The sequence below is a fragment of the Monodelphis domestica genome, chromosome 2 (genome assembly GCF_027887165.1).
Source record: "Monodelphis domestica isolate mMonDom1 chromosome 2, mMonDom1.pri, whole genome shotgun sequence".
NCBI lineage: Eukaryota > Metazoa > Chordata > Mammalia > Didelphimorphia > Didelphidae > Monodelphis > Monodelphis domestica.
The window spans coordinates 196,836,216-196,859,025 of record NC_077228.1 but is presented as its reverse complement, the minus strand read 5'-3'; the positions used below and the strand labels follow the sequence as shown (position 1 = coordinate 196,859,025).

Below are 22,810 nucleotides of genomic sequence, written 5' to 3'. Positions count from 1 at the left end.
GTATTACCACTGACAGAGTGAGGAACATCAAAACAGTGAGTTCATATATTACAAAAGGGGGAAAACAAGGAGACCTATAGATGCAAAGAAAATGATGGCCAGAAAGTCTCATATAGGTTCAACATAGGACATAATCTCTTCAGTAACCATATGACCTTGAGAAGAAATCAGTGCTCCAGTCAAAAAGCACCCCACCTCCATTGGAACATCAAGAACCTCTGTGATCGTTAACATTAGAAAGATGAAGGCTGCTAAAACAAGAATGTCTTTATTTCCTTTGCTCTCCATATGCAACTTTCGATAATATGGCCCCATAAGATGACTTTATAATAAGACATACAAGAAAAACAGTAACCAGTAATCCCAGCTGTACATCTTGCATCACCAGCATGCCAAGGAGCACACTGCTCTAGTCAAGATCACCTTCTTTCTCACCTCGGGCACCACCAACAAGGAACCTGGACCCCAAGGCTCTACTTGATAAGGATGAACAATTAGAAATAAAAACACTTTGTGTTGGTCTGATTTGTCAAGAGTGTCCCCACAATAAGCCAAATGTCATCATTAGGAATGTCACATAGCATGAGCCTTGCAAGGAGATCTTCCTTGCAACCCTTCTCAACTTTTCTGGGGAAAACTCCAAGCCAACAAGAAAGAGAGTAAAAACACCCCAAATGCTCCTGATGTCTCCACTGGCACAACAGACTTAATACTGTTTAATCCTGAGGGTGCCAGTAGTACACCACAAATAATGTAACCAAACCTTGTAGGCAATCCCCTCTTGGTACATATCCATCCACATGGTAAAGACAGCATCGCTATGGTAACAACATCCTTTCAGAAGGGGGGATCAGCTCCTGGAATTGTTGACTCTCTGGGCTTACTCAATAGATACTGATTGTTTTGAGAGTCACTTAGCATACTAAGGCCCAAATGATCTCTACTTCATGTTTTGATCCATTTCTCTTGGAATTGGCTTCCTCCTCTTCTACTCTCAAAACTGCCTCAAAATTGGCCCCCATTACTGCCTTGTTGTCATCAAAAACATGTTCCTCTATTTCTTCTTCTGAGCGATCTGCTGCCTTTCTTACATCTTCACGAATTCCATCAAGCATGGACAGACTTTTGTTCTGATGTTGCATATTTTTAAGGGCTTCAACTTGATGCTTATCTGCTGCCAGAAGCTCAACATATTCTGTTTCTTCCTCCTCGGGCGGGGCCTGCTCTCTCACTAACCCTGGAGCACTGGTCCTGGACCTGGCCTACCCAGGCAGGACAGGAAGGGCAGGGCAGGGCAGGAAGAAGGGGGGGGGGGGTGCAGAGCTGCAAGTCTTCTGCAGTGAGGACCTGAGGAGCAGAGCAGCTAGAGCCAGAAGGACAAGGGGCTTCCTTCTCCAGCATCTCTCTCAAGGTGAGGAAGGTTCCCGCCAGAGCAGTAACTCCCCGCCCCTCTTCCCCAGATGTGATTAGTTTTATCAGAAACGAAAGTAAAAAATTCAGAAAAAGAAAAAAGCTCAGACTTTCTGCCCAAGTAACTGCTTCTCTCCCACCCCAGAGAACTAGGTTGTTCTTGCTGACCCTCCCAGCTCTTCTGCTCTGGAAAACTGCTTCATTGCTCCAAAGTTTGGTAAGTCACTTTCTTTTACAGTTATTTGAGGGAAAATTTTCGACACTAAACAAGTTCCTTCCTCATTTCAACCTTCTTAGCACCAGAATCCTTGTCCCTTTTCTAATGCCTCCTTCTGAAACATTTCTCCGTTTTGCCTTTGGACCCTGTTACCATCCGATTCTCCAAATAGAAGAAACGTCATCTCCACTTTTTTGGATGAATGGCCTCTGTATCACTCTTCAGCTCTCCTCCTATTTTCTAGACTGTTCTTTCCAGGAAGGGATTGAAACCCTTTGTTTTCTCTTTCCCTTTCCGTAGACAAGAGTAGACATCTAATAGCCCATTCCCCACATAAATTAATGCAAATACTCAGAAATGACAGGAGATCTGGCATTCTCTCAGGCTCAAAAATTGGCAGCTCCAGGCTTCTAAGGAGGAAAGGGCAAGATTTTTTCATAGGAGCTCTTTGAGCCAAATTTCCCTCTCTGCTGCCCACCCTGCCCCCACTTAATGGGAACCACTGTCTGGTTCACCATTATATCCCAAGGGTTCTTCTCTCCCCATTCCCCAGGGGTAGGCTGGGACAACTTGTGCTGGCTTCTAGGAAGGGAACTATGTGAAGACTTAAGGGTGGTGTAATAATGAAAGTAAAGTTATTAAATGTAATATTAATTTTAAAAAGATGGTGGTTGCCATCTATAAAATTAATTCTCGAGTCAGGAGCCTGTGAGTAGCTCTTAACAATTAAGTTTTAACAAAAGTGGAGATAAAGCAAAAAGAGGAAAATACAGGAAGGAGACAGAAAATATCACCTAGCTAAATACCTAAGCTGAATCAGGAAGCCGAAATCCACAGCCCCCTACACTGCTTAAGCCAACAAGAAAACCTCGAGCTCCCAGCAGCCACCAGAGCTCCCACTCCAGACCATCTTCCACCTCAGCACCAACCCAGAGAGAAAGGTGTCCCCTCCAGCACCACACCTCCTTTACCTGTGCCCCCCTCCCTCATGAAGAGTACACACATAAAATGGGATGTGGAGTAGGACCAGCATAGGGAGTGGTTTCTATCCACACAGTGGGGACACGTGTGACACCTCTATTTTTCCATTAACTTGAACAGCTGAATCCCCATTCAATATGGCCATTGCACCTGAGAGGCATCCAAAAATAGTTCCTCTGAAGTAAGCCCAGAACCTACAGAGAGAAGGGTCCCCTTCAGCCTCAAGTCTTACCCTGAAATCATTTGGGGACTTCTAATCCCCCAAAGTCCTGCTGGGAAAGAGACAGGAGATCCAGCAAGTAAGAGGGGGTCACCCTGAGGGCTTCTTGGGTCTGTGAGAAACAGTCTCTGGCATAAACTTGATGGAGGGAGCACAGAAGGAGGATTTTGCCCCTTGTTCACCATCTCTCATCTCTCCATATCTCTTCTTTTCTCTACGTTCACAAGAAACACAGAGGATGGGGAACAGGGCAAAGAACTAAGAAGTCCAGTAAGAGATGGAACTTGGGACAATCTATGGGGAGAGACATCTATTCTCTTTGCTTGTCTGTCCTCAGGTCCCTGGGCTCAGAGCTGGGAGGTACAGGGGCTGGGGACGTGGGAGTCAGAGAAGCCAGGTAAAGCTATCAGTTCTATGCCAAGCAAGGGCAGGGATAAGTGGGAACTCTCACAAGGTGGGCCAGTGAAGACAGGGTGAAAAGAGATGGGAGACTTTGGATGTGGGCTGAGGTCCTAGATGGAGTCCAGGAGTGAAATGGAAGCGCAGCTGTGGCCATCCAAGGTGTGCCCATTCAGCCATAGGGAGGCCCTCCCATATGGGTGAGAGGAAAGAATCCAGGTCCCGGCTGAGGAGAGGAGGGATGGCCAGATAAAGGCTGAGAGAGCTGGTTCTTGCTTCATTCTATCCTCCTCCATTCCCTTCTTAGAAAGCATGGCTTCTGTGTTTCAAGATACCACTCAGGCTTTGGTAAGGCAGCTGGATCCCTCAGGTGAGCTGATTCCTGTCACCAGCATCATTGATGTTTCCTGCTTCCGGCCTTTCTGCCTGGTGAAGAGAACAAGAACAAGCTTCTGGGGAGTCCGATATGTCAAGACAGACTTCTCTCTCAGAGATATTCTGGAGGAAGGACCTGAACTGCCAGGTAGAGGCATCCATGAGAGCAACCCCCCTCCACAAACATACATAAACACACACACAGACACACATTCTTTCCATGGTCAAAAATGAGGCAGTCTTGCATGGAACCCTGCAAACACACCAGCTATAGATTCAGTCCTCAAGGCTATGAATTCCTGCAAAGGAGGGAGAGGAGAGAAAAACTCATCAGGCAATATATTCAGTTGCTCACCCTCTCTTGGTCTTGAAGGCCATCCTTCAGGGGGTGAGAGGGCATGTACCAGCTCACTGCAGCTGCCTTAGGACTCACAGGTATCCCTACAAGAGGAAGACTGGCTACTGATGTTAAAAACAATACCTTTTCATTGCACACATATTTTAAGCCACAAAGATGCAGCATGACTTAGTGGTTAGAGCTGGCCTTAGAGTCAAGAAGACCTGGGTTCAAATTCCACCTCTAATACATAGTGGTGAGAAAGCCAAGGTAAGCCACAAACTCTCCTTGCTTAAAGCAACTCTCTGAGACAGTAAGCTCCAGAAAAGATACTGACCCCCTAGAAGGACCTCATCTGGCCTCTAATCCATTGCTCATGAGACCATGGCAGAGGCTGCTGCTGATGCTGCAAGAGGATATCCTCTGGGCTTGAAACACCCATGACAGGCCAAGCTCTGTTCACTGCTGCTCTTAATATGCAGACATATAGGTGCCATCCTTTACACATTAGGGCAATCCACAACCCAGGGAAGGAAGAGTTAAGGGTTTATTTTTAGGGAGGAAGGGTCTGATACAGCACATTTTATTGGTTGTCTATTTCTGAAATCATAATCAGGGAGACATCAGGTTGTTGATTCTTGATCAATGATAACATGGGGTTGAACGTTTCTAGCATAGCTACGTTCCAAGTAAGGAAGTGGGTACAGGGAATGGGGAGCTGAACAAGGCAGGAGAGGCACTCACCCAGTGATATCCAGGTCTCATGGACCATAAAGAGGTCTGGAAAGAAAAAAAAGCTCTTAGACAACCAGAGGCACTATGAAGGTGACACAGAGAAAGAAGGTACAAGGCAGAGCTTCAAGGCACTGACTTGGAGCATTATCATAGAGAAGTGAATATGAATTAAGAGTACACTCAATATATTAGCAGATATCAGTTTAAGAGGAAAGGAACAATCTGAGTAGGAGAGGATCCAATTAAGTGGTGACAACCTTGAAAGTTCTTACTCTGAACATATCATGGGTCCCTCTTTGGCCACCACAACCCAGATAAAGAAGGGGTAACTTTCTGAAACACAGAAACTTTCTGTTGGCATCAGAGTCCCTACTTTCTGAATACCTGGGTCTTAGGGGCCACTGGGACTACTCTTTCTTAGGTAAGAAACAAGAATGAACAAACAAATGAAGGAATGAAGGAATGACAGAGTGAAGGAAAGAAAGATGGAAGGAAAGAAAGGAGGAAGGGAGGAAGAAAAAGGACTGTGGGAAGAAGAAAGGAGAACAGAAAAGAAAAAAGGAGAGGAAAAATGAGGAGGAAAATAGAAGGGAAAAGAGGGTAAATAGAAGGGGACACAAAGCACTAATAACCTTTGAAAAAACAGTATTTACAGATGAAGACAGAGGGGGAAGTTAAGAGTCTGAGTATGTGCAAAAATGGCAATGCCATCCAAAGAAGGAAATTGGAAGAGAGACTTACTAGAGAACATCAGATGGGGCAGCTGGGTGGCTCAGTGGATCAAGAGCCAGACTCTAATGGAAGGTGCTGGGTTCAAAATTGGCCTCAGACTCTTCTTAGCTAAGTGACCCTGAGCAAGTCACTTAACCCACAATGCCTAGGATCTACCACTATTCTTCATTAGAACAATACACAGTCTTGATTCTAAGACAGAAGGTATGGGGTTGTTGGTTTTTTTTTTTTTCATAAAGAACATCATAAACTCTAAGATTCTACTTAGCCATTATATATTTGTTTCACTATACAGCTGAAGCAAATTACAAGTACAGACTCATGGTCACTAAGCAGAGGACTAAATCACAATATGGTAGCTCCCAGAGGGTCCCTGTCAATATTCTCCTTTTAATTCAAAGATCCTTCCTGTAGATTTGGTGTTTTTAACTGAGGATCTCTGACCTCATCTTTTTTAAAAAACATTTTCATAGCTATTTCAATATAATTGTTTTCTTTCTTAAGGAACTGTTTTATTGATCTTTTGGTCTTTGTAAAAATATTATTGTCAACTCCCACCAATTCTCTCTGGCTCCCATTCCATGCATTCATAGAACACATTCTTCTAACAATCAAAATAAGTCAACACTTTGACCATGTCTTAAAATGTGTGTCTTCCCTCCAGGCCACCATCTCTCTGCCAAGAAGCAGATGGCATAATTGACCCCATTTTATAAAGGGAAAAAATGAGGCCAAGAGATGGGACATGATTTGGTGATAGTCACAAACATAGTAAGGAGTAGAGCCAGGATTGAAATCAAGGTCTCACTCTAAATCTAGTGCCCTTTCCACCAAACTTCAACATATGACAAATGACATGTTCTTGGACAATTCCCAGGGCTTTCCAACATTTAAAATGCTAGAGCTGGCACTTAAATGTTCCCAGAGGATGAGAGAAAACTCCCTGATTCATGCTCACTTTAGAGAAGAGAGAGGGGCCTATGATACTGTGAGGAAATTCAAGTAGTCTTTTTGGAGGTGATGGATTTAAAGCCGGGTAACAAGAATATGATATTCTGGAAAGCAAGGGAACTAGGTCTACAACCAAGAATCAACTACCCAGCAAAACTGACTATATTCTCACAGGGGAAAATATGGTCATTTAAGAAAATGGAAGAATTCCAAGCATTTGTAAAGAAAAGACCAAACCTGAACAGAAAATGTGATGCCCAAACACAGAACTTGAGAGAATCATCAAATGGGAATTAAGAAAGAGGGAAAAAAGAAAAAAACTTATTTTTAAGAGACCCAATATGTTAAAATGATATGTATCCCTATAAGAAAAGAGGTCATTGGTAACTCAAAAATTGTTACTATCACCTGAGTAGCTAGAAGAATTGCACTTAGAGGGAGTAGTGGCAAACTGTATAGGATGAAATGCCAAGACATAAATGTGTATATAGATATATGTATGCATAAATATATTTATATGTGTGTGTATATATATATAGAGAGAGAGAAAGAGAGAGAGAGAGAGAGAGAGAGAGAGAGAGAGAGAGAGCGCTAGAGCTAAAAAAGAGGTTAATACTAAAAGAAATGGGAAAAGAAACAAAATGGGGTAAATTTATGTCACAAAAAAGGAAGGAGAACATCAATAGACTGGAAGGGCAAAGAGGTTGGAGATAGGAAATACTCAACTCTCACGTGTGCATTGAAATTGACTCAAAGAGGGAAGAACAATCCAATCCATTGGGGCAGAGATTTGATTTGTGCCCTATACTGAAATAGAAGGGTAACAAATGGACTGGGGGGAGGGAAGTAGTACAAGGGAGAGGGTGGGGGTAGTTTAAAAAGTTTGTACAGAAATATTATTATTGAAAATCGTCCTGACATGAAATCTGGAAAAATGAAAAAAAAAACCTCATTAAAAAAATTTCATCCTCTACTGACCAGTCTTCAGGCTATGAACCTCTATGAACTTACTGACAGAAACACAATCAATCAGTGGACTTATGCTGGAAAACTTTATCGCCATTGTTCAGAAGTAACATTCTCTCTATCATCATCTTGCTTTATATGAGTTCTCTGAGCCTAGAAAGAACACTCTCATCAGTGCCATCTCTTAGAATCCCTTATTTCATTCAAAGCTAAGCTAAAGTATTACCTCCTTATATCATATATTTAAGTCTGGAAAGTACACTAGAGGTCACCATGTCCAACTCTACAGAAGCTCCTCAGCAAGGGTCACCAAAGATATAACTGCAGGTACTGTTGACAGGACGATGGAGGAGGTCATAGGAGCCCATTTCAAGCTGGAAGATGCCCTTAAGGCTATTGAGTCCAATCCTCTTATTTTAGGAATGAGAAAACAAAGGTAAAATATCAGTTAATTGACTCAACCAGATTTATAGACAGTTATATGACACAACAGATAAAATAAGAGGTCTGGAGTGAAAAAGACCCATTTTCCCAAGACCCTTACTAGCTGTATGAACCTGGACAAATCACTCATCTCTGTTAAAGGGAAAGAAAATCACGAAACACTCCAAAACTTCAACCAGAAAATCCTAAACTGAGTCACAAAGGGTCAGATGCAACTGAAAGGATGAACAAACTATACCTGAGGTGGGATTTAGACTCAGTTTTTCTTGATTCCAGTCAGTGTTCTATCCACTAAGTCGCTATACTTGACAGATATATCACAGAAGGAAGGTATCTCATTGGCCCTATCATTCATATCTGCCACCCTCAAGAATACCCAAGACATGGTGGATGACCCTTCTGATCACTTGCTGAAGTCTTTTTGCTAGTATCCTATTTAAGATTTTTGCATCTATATTCATTAGGGAGATTGGTCTATAATTTTTTTTCTCTGTTTTTGACCTGCCTGGTTTTGGAATCAGTACCAAGTTTGTGTCATAAAAGGAGTTTGGTAGAACTCCCTCTTTGCTTATTATGTCAAATAGTTTGTATAGTGTTGGGATTAACTGTTCTCTGAATGTTTGATAGAATTCACTTGTGAATCTGTCGGGCCCTGGGAACTTTTTCTTAGGGAGTTCTTTGATGGCCTGTTGGATTTCGTTTTCTGATATGGGATTATTTAAGAATTCTTTTTCTTTTTCTGTTAGTCTAGGCAGTTTGTATTTTTGTATATATTTGTCCATATTGCCGAGATTGGTATATTTATTGCCATATAATTGGGCAAAGTAATTTTTAATGATTGCCTTAATTTCTTCTTCATTGGAGGCGATGTCCCCCTTTTCATCTTTGATGCTGTTAATTTGCTTTTCTTCTTTCCTTTTTTTAAATTAGATTGACCAGTACTTTGTATATTTTGTTTGTTTTTTCAAAGTACCAGCTTCTAGTCTTATTTATTAAATCAATAGTTCTATCACATTCTATTTTATTAATTTCTCCCTTAATTTTTAGGATCTCTAGTTTGATTTTCTTCTGGGGGGTTTTAATTTGTTTGCTTTCGAGTTTTTTTATTTGAATTTCCAATTCATTGATCTCTGCTCTCCCTAGTTTGTTAATATATGCACTCAGGGATATGAATTTACCTCTGATTACTGCTTTGGCTGCATCCCTAAAGGTTTGAAAGGATGTCTCACCATTGTCATTTTCATTGATGAAATTATTAATTGTTTCTATGATTTCTTCTCTAACTAAACAATTTTGGAGTATCATATTGTTTAATTTCCAATTAATTTTTTATTTGGTTTTCCATGTACCATTACTGATCATTATTTTTATTGCCTTGTGATCTGAAAAGGCTGCATTTATTATTTCTGCTTTTCTGCATTTGTATGCCATGTTTCTGTGACCTAGTGTATGGTCAATCTTTGTGAATGTGCCATGTGGTGCTGAGAAGAAGGTGTATTCCTTTTTGTCCCTATTTACTTTTCTCCATATGTCTATTAACTCTAATTTTTCTAAGATTTCATTCACTTCTTTTACCTCTTTCTTATTTATTTTTTTATTTGATTTACCTAAATTTGATAATGGTTGGTTCAAATCTCTCACTAATATGGTTTTACTGTCTATTTCTTCCTTCAATTCTCCTAGTTTCTCCATTAGAAATTTGGGTGCTATATTATTTGGTGCATACATTGTATGTGCATACATTGATTAGTGATATTTCCTCATTATCTAAAGTCCCTTTTAACAAAATATAATTACCTTCCCTATCCCTTTTAATCAGGTCTATTTTTGCTTTGGCTTTATCAGATATCATGATTGCAACTCCTGCCTTCTTTCTATCAGTTGAGGCCCAGAAGGTCTTACTCCATCCTTTAATTCTGGCCTTGTGGGTGTCTACCCGCCTCATGTGTTTTTCTTGAAGACAACATATGGTAGGGTTTTGGATTCTAATCCATTCTGCTATTCGTCTACTTTTTATGGGTGAGTTCATCCCATTCACATTCCAAGTTATGATTGTCACTTGTGGACTCCCTGGCATTTTGATATCCTTCCCTAATTCTAACCTTTCTTCTTTAGCTCTAACCTTTTAATCCAGTAATTTACTTTAAATCAGTCCACCTTGTCCCCTCCCTTGATATGTTTCCCTTTCTAGCCCCTCCCTTTTTGTTCCCTCCCCCTCCCCCCTCTCCCTTCCTTTTTGTGTTCCTTCCCCCCTACCCCTCTTGGTTTTCCCTTCTCCCTACCCTTGTTGGGTAAGATAGAATTAAAGATCCCAATGGATCTGGATGCTTCCCTCTCAGAGTTGATTTCCCTGAGAGTAAGGTTTAAGTAAAAACTCTCTTCCTCTCCTTCTTATAGGAGTTTTCTTCCCCTCCCCTTCCCTTTGTGAATCTTTGTGTGAGAAAGATTATCCTATTTTGTTTTTTTCCCCTATTTACACATTACATTTTCCCCACATATTAATATATATAGATTGATATAAATGTAGGAATAGAAGGGTAGTTCCTAAAAATAATAAACAGTATATATCTAAAACCATCAGCTAATATCATCTGCAAAGGGGATAAACTAGATGCATTCCAAATAAGATCAGGAGTGAAACTAAGATGCCCATTATCACCTCTACTATTTGACATTGTACTAGAAACACTAGCAGTAGCAATTAGAGAAGAAAAAAGAAATTGAAGGCATTAAAATAGGCATGGAGGAGACCAAATTATCTCTCTTTGCAGATGACATGATGCTCTACTTAAAGAATCCTAGAGATTCAACCAAAAAGCTAATCGAAATAATCAACAACTTTAGCAAAGTTGCAGGATACAAAATAAACCCACATAAATCATCAGCTTTTCTATATATTTCCAACACAGCTCAGCAGCAAGAACTAGAAAGAGAAATCCCATTCAAAATCACCTTAGACAAAATAAAATACCTAGTAATCTATCTCCCGAGACAAACACAGGAACTATATGAACACAACTACAAAACACTCTCCACATAACTAAAACTAGACTTGAGCAATTGGAAAAACATTAACTGCTCATGGGTAGGACAAGCCAATATAATAAAAATGAACATCCTACCCAAACTTATTTGTATATTTAGTGCCATACCCATTGAACTTCCAAAAAATTTCTTTACTGATTTAGAAAAAAACATAACAAAGTTTATTTGGAATAAGAAAGGATCAAGGATATCCAGGGAAATAATGAAAAAAAAAATACAAAGTAAGGGGGCCTTGCAGTCCCAGATCTCAAACTATATTACAAAGCAACAGTCATCAAAACAATTTGGTACTGCCTAAGAGACAGAAAGGAAGATCAGTGGAATAGACTTGGGACAAGTGACCTCAGCAAGACAGTAAGATAAACCCAAAGATCTCAACTTTAGGGACAAAAATACACTATTCGATAAAAACTGCTGGGAAAATTGAAAGACAGTGTGGGAGAGATTAGGTTTGGATCAACACCTCACACCCTACACCAAGATAAATTCTAAATGGGTGAATGACTTGAACATAAAGAAGGAAACTATAAGAAAATTAGGCAAACACAGAATAGTATACATGTCAGACCTTTGGGAAGGGAAAGACTTTAAAACCAAGCAAGACATAGAAAGAGTCACAAAATGTAAAATAAATAATTTTGACTACATCAAATTAAAAAGCTTTTGTATAAACTAAACCAATGTAACCAAAATCAGAAGGAAAGCAACAAATTGGGAAACAATCCCCATAAAAACCTCAGAGAAAGGTTTAATTACTGAAATTTACAAAGAGCTAAATCAATTGTACAAAAAATCAAGACATTCTCCAATTGATAAATGGGCAAGGGACATGAATAGGCAGTTTTCAGATGAAGAAATCAAAACTATTAATACGCACATGAAAAAATGTTCTAAATCTCTTATAATCAGAGAGATGAGAATCAAAACAACTCTGAGGTATCACCTCACAACTAGCAGATTGGTGGCAAAGTAGGGACTTTAATTCATTGCTGGTGGAGTTGTGAATTGATCCAACCATTCTGGAGGGCAATTTGGAACTATGCCCAAAGGGTGATAAAAGACTGCCCTTTGATCCAGCCATAGCACTGCTGGTTTTGTACCCCAAAGAGATAATAAGGAAAAAGACTTGTACAAGAATATTCATAGCTGCGCTCTTTGTGGTGGCAAAAAATTGGAAAATATGGGGATGTCCATCAATTGGGGAATGGCTGAACAAATTGTGGTATATGTTGGTGATGGAATACTATTGTGCTAAAAGGAATAATAAAGTGGAGGAATTCCATGGAGACTGGAACAACCTCCAGGAAGTGATGCAGAGCGAAAGGAGCAGAACCAGGAGAATGTTGTACACAGAGACTGATACACTGTGGTACAATCGAATGTAATGGAATTCTCCATTAGTGGCAATGCAATGTCCCTGAACAATCTGCAGGGATCTAGGAGAAAAACACTATCCACAAGCAGAGGACAAACTGTGGGAGTAAAACACCAAGGAAAAGCAACTGCTTGACTACAGTGGTTGAGGGGCCATGTCTGAGGAGAGACTCTAAATGAACACTCTAATGCAAATACTAACAACATGGAAATGGATTCGAATCAAGAACACATGGGATACCCAGTGGAATCACGCATTGGCTATGGGGGGGGGGGGGGGGGGAGGAAAAGAAAATGATCTTTGTCTCTAATGAATAATGCTTGGAAATGATCAAATAAAATATTGTTATAAAAAAAAAAAAGAATACCCAAGACCGCCTTTGTGTTAAATGAAATTATTATCAAGAGTTAGAGACAGATCAGCAGAATACAGTTTCTGAAAATATATTCCTATGAAAACTGTCTTTTTTCTACCATCAATAAATAGAAGCCTGTTTTAAAGAAAAATAAATAAATCAATTAAGCAGGGTAACAAGATAAGATCTGTTGTCTCTGTCTGGCAGAGCCAAGTAAAGATCCAGTGATTAAAATTGGAGAAAACACTGAGAAGACTATGGCAACTGGAGTCACTGCTGCAGACATTGGGATTACTGGGATGATCACCTTTTCTGCTGGTGGCTCCCATAATAACTACCTGGAGATTCAGAAACTGAGCGTCGTGCACGAGTTGGAGTCCTTAAGGAAACGGTGAGGCCTAGGTTGGAAAGGGCTCAAGAGCTGATGATAAGAGTTGGCATATGGATCCCTCTAGTAGGCTCCAGCCCTACCCTCTTTTTGCAAGCATAGGCTTGCAATGACAAAGAGACATCCTGATACAAAACCACAAATCAGAGGTTTTCATTCATTCAAAAACACATAAAAACACAAGCATTCATGGACACACAAAGACATTTAAATGCAGACACTTAGATACCCATAATCTCAGAGAGGCCCCACATAGATTTCTGTAAATAATTAAGAGAAACTGGCCCTTGTAAAGCACTTTAAGGCTTGCACAGCACTTCACATATGTTATCTTGTTTGACCCTAATAAACCCTGGGAGGTGGGTGCTAGGATTATCCCTGATTTACACTTGAGGAAACTGAGGAGGAGAGAGGTCCAATGACTTGGCTAGAGAGAATCTTCCTGACCACAAGTCCCTTATCTTTATTGTATCACTTAGCTACCAACATAGTGAACTCAAAGACTCATGAACATTTCAGCCAAATCAGGTGAGTCAAGGCAGGTCCCAGCTCTTATGGCAACCATTGACTGTATGGAGTATTCCTCTATAATGTCTGGAACCCAGGAGGGATGGGGAGAGAGTAAGCTCACAGTGGGTCAGCTAGACAGTAGAGGGAGGAAAATTTGGGAAGAAAAACTATTGTCCATTCTCAGGCCCAGAGCCTCATGAAAACCATGATTCTTCCTCTCCCAGGAAACTGAAGGTGCCAGAGCCAAACATTCTGAAGAAGCTTCGGGAGCATAATGAGAATCTGTATATGGTGACTGAGGCAGTAGAGACACTGAAGGATGCCAAGCTGGAGAAGAGGAGGAAGGCTGATGCAGGCATATATGTCCCTCTCCTTAATGCTTTGCAGTTCAAGGTTGGAATTCTGACACTTCTGGCCCTTCATGCAGCTCAGCTGCCCAATCCATTACACTGGGAAACCCAAGGCTACCATCACACAAAGATACATGACATAGCTCAGGCCCTTTCCCTTGAAGAATCCAGGCCTTTAGCCTTCTCCTCTGGAACATGTATAGGTCCAATGATCATTTTCTTTACTGTCTTCCTAATAGTACTCCTAATTAAGTCATTACTTCTTAATATTGTTCTTGCATGGTGTAGACAGTAGACACTGGCTTTGCAGTCAAGAAGACTCCAAATTTTCAAATCCTGCTTCAGATACTCACTAGCCATGTGAAGCCTGCCTCAATCCCTCCTGATTCCAGTGATTTCCTTCTTTTAAGTATTTCTTTATTATCCTATATATAGTTTGCTTTGTATATAGTTGTTTACATGTTTCCCTCCATTAGATTGTGAACACCATGTAGATAAAAGCTGTCTTTTACCTCTTCTTGATGAATTCCATTTATATCATGCACTTTTCATTCTTCCAGAGGAATTTTATTATTTTTTCTACCTGTGTGAAATAATTTTTGTTAGTTCGATTGGAATGGCACCAAATAAGTAAATTAATTTAAGTAGAGTTGTCATTTTTCTTATAGTATGCTATGCTACAATGAATGTTTTTCCAATTGTTTACATCTGACATTATTTCTGTGAAAAGTGTTTTGTAATTGAGTTCTTATCATTCCTATGTTGGTCTTGGCAAATACAGTCCCAAGTATTTTATAGTCTCTAGTGTTCTTTTAAATGGAATTTCTCTTTCTATCTCTTGCTGCTGGTCTTTATTGGAAACATATAGAAATGCTGATTATTTCGGTGGGTTTATTTTGTATTCTGCAACTTTGCAGAAGTTATTATTTCACTCCTCTTTTAGTTGATTTTTTAGGATTCGATTGGTATACAATCATATCATCTATAAAGAATGGTAGTTTAGTTTCTCATTGCCTACTTTAACTCTTTCAATTTTTTTTCCTTTTCTTATTGCTAAAGTTAGGATTTCTAGAACACTATTGAATAATAGTGGTAATAATGGGCATCTTTGCTTTTCTCCTGATCGTATTGGGAGGGCTTCTAATTTGTCCCATTGCAGATGACACTGATGGTTTTAGATAGATACTGCTTATCAAAGGAAAGGCCCACTTATTCCTATTCTATCTAGTGTTTATGATAGGAAAGGATTTTGTATTTGATTGAAGGCTTTTTCTTCATCTATGGAGATAAACGTGATTTCTGTTAGTTTGGTTATTGATGTTGTCAATTATGCTGATAGTTTTTCTAATATTAAAATAGCCCTTCATTCCTGGCATACATCTCACCTGATCAAAGGGAATGATCCTTGTGATATACTGCTGTAGTCATTTTGCTACTATTTTACATATAACATTTTTGCATCAATATTCATTAAGGAAGTTGATCTGTAATTTTTTTCCTTCTTTTTTTTTGCCTCAAGAGTTTAGCACAGTGCTTGACACATAGGAGATGCTTAATAAATGTTTATTGATAGACTGACCCTTAACAAGTCATTTCATCTCACTTGGCCTTAATAAAATGAAGCTAAAAAGAATGTCTTTTATGTCTCCTGACATCTCTATATCTATGATTCCGTAAGGAGAGGGAAAAGGGAAAAAACATTTATGAAGTACCTACCCTCTACTAGGTAGGCACCATGTTAAACACTTTACAAACATTATATCATTTGTTAACCCCATGAAATAGGTTCTGTTATCATTCCCATTTAACAGTGGGTAGAAAATGAGGGGAAACAGAGGTTAAGTGACTTGCCCAGGGTCACACAGAGAGTGTCTCAGGCTAGATTTGAACATGGGTTTTGCTCATTTTAGGCCCAGTGCCCTATCCACCTCTGTGCCTCATGGCACAGTAAATGAAGAGCTGACTGAAAACTAGGAAGAACAGAGACTTTAATTCTTTCTTTCAGACACACTAGCTCTGTGACCCTGGGCAATTTATTCAACCTCTCAGTCAGTGCTCTTGTCAACTCTTAAAGGCCATTGCAATAAATTCATAGGTCTGGTCCCTATCTCTTCAGTCCTTCTAAGGTCCCTCCCAGGTCAAAATCCTAGGACTTATCTATATTATATTTATAAAGTCTTGCAGAATTTCTCCTTCTATTGTCTCAACTGAGCTTCACGTTAACTTTTCAGAATAGGCCATCCCCATTTTTAGATTTTGAGGAACCTGATGCACAGAGAAAGTCAGTGCCAACTAAGGTCACATAGCTAGGGGACGCGAGGCATTGCAATGGATAAGGTGCTAGAGCTGGAGCCAGGAAGACCTCAGGAAGACACTTACTAGCTGTGTCACCCTCGTCAAAGCGCTTAACCCTCTTTACCTCTGTTTCTTCATCTGTTAAATGAGCTGGAGAAGCAAATGGACCAACCACTTCAGGGGCTTTGAAAACCTCAGTTGGGACATGGAGAGTCAGTCTGGACTAATCAACTAAAGGAAAACAATGGGCCCTTTCCCTCCATTTTATCCCTTACTCCTACATTCCCCCCACCATGAATCCATCTCTTCTTGCCCATTCTCATACTTGTGCCACTTCTCAGTTTTTGACGTAAGATGAGTCGGGTTCTTTGAATCTAAATTCTACATTTAGGCCACTAGAAAACCTTCCTATGAGCATGTGTTTTGTGACCATAGAGTAGTATGCAAATATCCGTTATCTTCATGAGTATGATCCGTTTCTCTCTCTTTCCCCACCTGGATCTCCCGGCTTCCTCCAGGGTTCCTTTAGCTTCGATTCCACCATCCATGTCTCTGAGGGCTCCATCCTGGCCTTCCGAGTAAAGCGGCTTCACTTTTTCCACAGAGATTGGGGTATGTTTCAGAGAAGGGAGGGGAGCAAACGAGCATTTGTTTGGGGTCACAGTGCCACAATGATCAGTGCCTAGCAGACCTGACTTCCCAGGTGCTCTCCTTACCCTTATCTAATGACTCCTCATCTCTGCCTTCCCTGGAGAGCTCCTAAACACAGCAAGGAACCAGTGATAACTCATGCCTTCCCCTTCTCTATTCCCTACAGTCGCCTTGGAACAAGATGAAGACTTTAGAGGATACTTTGATATGCCTTACAGTACGTGTTGCCCGGGGCTCCTCTTCCCAAATATAGCCCATGATCTGATGGAGCTAAGAGAAAGAATAGAGAAAATCTGGGGAGGAAGGGGTTACGTAGGTCCCCAAGCTCCGGAAGGGGGAAAAATGTGTGGTGCAGGTGCTTTGAGTAGGAGGAAGATGATGAGATGAAGTCCATGAGAATGTCCTGGAGGGAGGCAGGGAAGATGGGGAGGAGGGAACTCAGAGTCTTCTGCAGAAGCTCTTTAGGACAAGATCTCTGGTCCCCAGGCCTCCTACCTGGTGAAGAGGGGAAGAGGTATAGAGGTTACATTACCTTCTGCATTATTTCAGCACTGCTCCCTACCTCTCTGTGTCTGCCTTATCTGGAGTGTCTCTGATTTGGTTTGTGTCTTCATTGCAGGCCTCAGACTATTGCGGGACAATGGCGACCCAGATTCAAGTAAGGAACTGAACCAGCCCCTCCCTTCACAACTAAACTCCATCTAGGGAGTCAGGGTTAGACCCAGAGAAGATGTTAGAAAGCCAAGGAAGAAATCATGGACTTACCTTCTCTCAGAGCTTTCGCCCTGGGCCCAGAACTTCAAGAAGCCCCAATCTAAAGAGAAGAAAGGGGGGAAAGACACTGCAGCCAGGCAAACAGTTCCTTTAGAGCTGGAGCCTTGAGGGGCAGAGTTGGTTGAGGGAGAGAGGAAGGGGAAGAGGAAGAGGAAGAGGAAGAAATAGAGGATAATAAAGAAAATTAGAGAGAAAGAGACGGGAGAAGGGAGCAATGGAGAAGAGAGGGAAAAGGGTGAGGGAGAGAAGATGGGAAGAGAGAAAATGGAGACTATTGGGACAGAGAGCAGGAAAGGGAGAAGTAGAGAGAAGGGGAGAAGGGAAGGGGAATCAGAGACAGAAGAGGGGGAAGGTAATTGGGGTTGAGAAATACAGAAGTAAAGGACCAAGAGGACAAGGAACTGAAAACAGGAAAAGATTCCAAGGAAAAAGGGAAGGCCTGGGCAATTCCAGGAATAAGGAAAGCTCCTGGCTGAATGATGGGATTAGGGGCTGAGAATGTGTGGATTTAGCAATGTGAAACTCAAAGGTCCTGGTGCCAACCATTCTGTTTCCAAAGTAAAGCAGCAGCAGGAGCCTGAGCTACCCTCCCAAAGCACCACCGGATTCCAGGCACTTCAGGCACAGGTGAAACCAGAGATCCACATCTTGGAGACCTTGACCCTAAAACACCGGCAAAGCCTGATGGAGGCTCTCCTGGGGCTTCTGGGTCAGGCCAAAGCCCTACAAGAGCTGGAGGACACGGTAAAGTAGACACATTGGCAGACATGCAGGAGCATGGAGTAGGGTCTGGGGAGGGGGGAGGGTCAGATATCTTCTCATGAAAACATGTTGTTGGGCAGAAAAGGAGCTTCATGGGTGAGGAGGGATATGGAGAGGAACAAGACCAAGTTCCCTAGGTGATGAGGGAGATACCTCACATCCCTTGAAGACTCCTCTTCTGAATGGAGAGAAAGGACTCCAGCTCTGGAATAATACCCCCCTCTGTCTTCCCTTTCCTGGGAATGCCCCACTGAATGCTCCTGCCAAAACTCAAACTTTACCTTCTTCAGGAGACTTTCTGAGTGCCCCACTGCTAGAACCTCTCCTCTGAGATCACCTCTCATCTACCCTCCCTATACTGTGGATGTACATCATTATTTTCTCTTGGCTCCCCCATCAGAATGTGAGTTCCTTGTGGGCAGGGACCCAGTTACTGCCTTTCTCTGTATCTCATAGATTTAGCACAGTTCCTGGCACATAGTAAGCACTTTTTTAAAAAGCCTGTGGAATCCCTGACAATCCTTTCCCAGATGAGTTGTGGGAGAAGCACACCTGAGTTTGTAGCAGGGCCTCACCCCAAGAATGGGAGACTCAAATTCCTTTTAATCCAGAAGTAAGAAAAGAATTTTATTGGAAGGAGAGGTTTGTGGTGGTGTAATAGAGGGTGGAATAGTCTAGAACCATGTTGGTGAAGGCATAGTATGTGTACCCCAGTGTCACAGAGGGGGCTGCTCTGCTCCCCTTCTTCACAGCACCCAAGTAGGTTTTGTTTTTTGCATGCCCCACCCCTCTGTCCAGCAGACTAAAGTGAGCACTTACTCCCTCTGCTCTCTGAGGTAATGTGGAAGGGCTCACACACAGCTTGAAGGTGAACTTCAGGCACAGGATCTCTAAAAGGTTCACCAATGCTGGTCTAGAAGCGAATCAGGTAGCCTTAAGGCTAATGAATGAGCCATGGGGCTAGTAGGGTAGCCTCCCTGAAGATGATGGAATAGCAGCTGTGCAGGTATGGTTGGTAACTTCTAGTATGGAGTAGCAGCTCCACTGTAGAGTACTAGCTTCCTCTGCCTCTATAGAGTAGAAGCTTCCACACTCTGGGGATTGGGGTTGGCATAGTTATTGGGGTCTATGGGCTAGTCATCTCCCATTCTACAGAAGTCTTCACCTTTCTCCAAAACCCTGGAATGTGAGCGAGGCCAAATTTAGGTGGTGTGTTGTTGAGTTTGGCATGTATGTCAGAGAGAATAAGTAGCATGCCCACATTTGGGAAATTCTTCTGGAATGCCAGAGTCCCCAAGGTACAGGGCCCTTGTTCCCCATTATCTACCTTATTGGCATTTGTCAATGTGGAAGAGGTCTCACTTCCCATCAGGAACAACAAGGGGGTGGGGATGGGGTAGGCAGAATGTTATACATTGGAGAGCCACTTTAGGTAATTAATTATATCTTATAGTTCTAGAAAGTTCTCATCTACAGTAAATATAGAGCAACATAATTAATACAACAGATTAGGCACAAAGCTGATACCCAGGATAGAATACTACTGATCCAGTACACAGAATGGGCAATTGGTCAATCTGAAATTCATTCTTGACTAATGCTGAAACTACAGATTTTGCTGTTGATGTTTCACTAGTGTGAACTAGTGAGAAATGCAAGATGTCAGAGTAGGAGAGTGTTGTTCCTATTACTGCCCCCTCACTGCCTGCTATCTGCCCCCATCAGATGAACCGAGCATTGGACCTTGAGGAGCCAGTGACCCCAGGATTCCTAGGGGGCCCTGGGGATGCCATCCTAGCCAAGCTGCAGGATGCTTCAGGCAAACTCAACCCTTCCTGGGCAGGGAGCATTCTCTACCTGTTGGGAGCACTCCACGGTAAGGACAATATGGTGGGTCCCACTGGAACAGCCTCCACAGGGCACATTTCCATGATGCCAGAGTCTGAACAGTGCTTGGTAACTCATGTCAGTGTTCCTCCCTCCCACTCTGCAAAAGATCAAACAGTCCAGCCTCCATAGCTTTGTTCTCCAAGTTAAGAAGACTTCCTAGTCCACCTGCCCTAAGCAAACTTTCTGGGGGACAGAGAATGTATGGCCCTTCCCATCCACGTGTCCCAGTGGTTAGCACAGCCCCATTCCCCACCCTGGGACCACTTCCCATATCTACTTGCTTAGAACAGACTTCCTGCTTCTCTCAGGCTCTGCCCTCCATTTCCTTCTCTGATCCTCCTCCTCTTTTCTTTGGCCCCTTCTGCCTCTCCCCAGAGCTGAGTGAGGAGCAACAGCAACTGCTGGCAATGTCTGTGGAGAAGGAGATTCTCTCCCAACAGCTAGAACTGGTAAGGAGGACTGAGGTTGGGGCTGTAGCTGAGGTACTCAGGACAGGACCGAAGGACTAGAAAACAAAATTGAGATTGAGGGCTGGAAGAGGTCTAGGACACTGTGGAATCCATTTAAAGCTTCTGAGAGTCAGCCTGCTGTGACCAAGGTCCAACCCCTCATTAGTGACTGAGACAGTTCACCTGGCACCCATTCTAATCTACCACATTGCCTCCAAGGAGCCTAGCAGGACCCAGAAGCCTGCCCAGAGGCCCAGGAGGATTAGGGAGAAGAACATGGCTGGCTTAGGATTCAGATTTATTACAGGCAATCTCTAAAGCAGATAAATGAGGATTGACTACATGGGGAACACATTCTCTTTCTCTCTCTAACCACCAGATGAAGACCATCCTGGACGAGAATTTCCTTCGAACTGAGGCAGGATCATTTCCTCTCCATTGTGAGCTCCTCCAGAGCCTTCAAGGAGAGGAGCTGACTGTGACGCAGGCCCTGATAGGTCTCTGTGGCCTTGACCTACAGGGTGATGGTCCCCTCTTTGCCTGGGACCCTGATGTCCTGCCTCCTCTCTGTGCCCTATATGCTGTCCTCTCTGTTTTTCAAGCATTATCTAGAACCTCTTGGTTTAGCAGCCCCTTCACTAAAGTCCTTAACACCCTGAACTTCTCAAGGAGGGGAAAGTAAAGAGGAATTTGGTCACGTGAGTGATAGGGACTGATCTCTTTTCTTTGCCTCAGCTATCTAAGGGCTTGGGCCTTTGGCCCAGCCTAAGCAGAGGAGTTATTTAAGCCCTATTCCCTTCTCTCCCCTTTCTCTCTCTCTCTCTCTCTCTCTCTCTCTCTCTCTCTCTCTCTCTCTCTCTCTCTCTCTCTCTCTCTCTCTCTCTCTCTCTCTCTCTCTCTCTCTCTCTCTCTCTTTCTCTCTCTCCCTCTCTCTCATACCTTTCTTCCTCCTGTTTGTAATTAAAAACTCCATAAAAGGTTGACTGCTGACTTGAGTTTTCATTTAGGAATTACATAGCTGAATTCCTTGGCGACCTTAAATTAATATATATCAGTCTTTTAAAGTGATTTCCATATTTATTACATCAGAGAAGATTTGATCCTGAAGCCAAGATTCATTTTTTGATGACTCTGATGATCTCCTCCAGCATCACAGAAGAATATGTACATGTATATCACAAGGGGGCCAAGAAGATGGACAAGGGGTAGGGACCCATCTGATTTTTACCAAATTATCCTCCAAAATACTATGATAAAATGACTCCAAATGAATTCTGGAGCAGCACAACCCACAAAAAGACAAGATGAAGTAATTTTTAGCACAAAACAACTTAGGAGCCCTGGATGAGAGATCTAGTGCACCAGGGTGGAGATGGAGCACAGCTCGCCAGGGCAGGTCTGACCACAGCAAGGGGTCTTGGGCACATCTGAAGCAGTAGCAAAAGATATGACACCCATTCCTATTAAAAACCCTAGAAAGCATAGGAATAAATGACTCATTCCTTAAATTGGTAAGTAGCATATACTTAAAACCATCAGCAAGTATCATCTGCAATGGTGATCATTTAGAAGCCTTCCCAATAAGATCAAGGTTGAAGCAAGGATGCCCATTATCACCACTGTTATTTAATATTGTATTAAAATACAAGTTTTAGCAATAAGGAAAGAAAAAGAAAGAGAAAGAATTGAAGTAAGCAATGAGGAAACTAAACTCTCACTCTTTGTAGATATGATGGTATACTTAAAGAATCATAGAGAATAAACTAAAAAACTGATTGAAATAATTAATAACTAATAAATTTAGTAAAGTTACAGGATACAAAATAAATCCAGATACATCAGAAGCATTTCTACATATTACCAACAAAATCCAGTAGTAAGAGTTAGAAAGAAAACTTCTACTCTAGACAATATAAAATACCTGGGAATCTACTTGTCAAGACATACACAGGAATTATATGGACAGAATTACAAAACACTGCACACAAATAGAGCCAATCTAAATCATTGGAAACCTATTAATTGCTTATGGGTAAGCTGAGCCAATATATTAAAAAGATGACAATTTAGCCTAAATTAGTTTATTTCTTCAGGGCCATACCAAGCAAACTACAAAATAATTATTTTATAAAACTAGAAAAAATGATAACAAATTTCATCTAGAAGAAAAAAAGGTCAAAAATATCAAGGGAAATAATG

At 41.7% G+C, this 22,810-nt stretch overlaps 1 protein-coding gene and 1 pseudogene across 1 annotated transcript; one reads left to right on the top strand and one right to left on the bottom strand.

Moving 5' to 3' along the window:
• Nucleotides 1–290: 290 nt before the first annotated feature.
• LOC130456914 (transmembrane and coiled-coil domain-containing protein 3-like) lies at nt 291–1,811 on the bottom strand (annotated as a pseudogene).
• On the top strand, nt 1,304–21,618 carry LOC103096497 (gasdermin-A-like). The gene is made up of 12 exons (XM_007506626.2): nt 1,304–1,411; nt 1,556–1,627; nt 3,535–3,750; nt 12,750–12,933; nt 13,665–13,833; nt 16,604–16,697; nt 16,903–16,953; nt 17,356–17,394; nt 18,070–18,254; nt 19,998–20,148; nt 20,538–20,611; nt 20,991–21,618. Exons 3-12 carry the CDS (start codon nt 3,540–3,542, stop codon nt 21,291–21,293), a joined length of 1,461 nt encoding a protein of 486 aa, XP_007506688.2. The 5' UTR covers nt 1,304–1,411; nt 1,556–1,627; nt 3,535–3,539; the 3' UTR covers nt 21,294–21,618.
• Nucleotides 21,619–22,810: the final 1,192 nt, after the last annotated feature.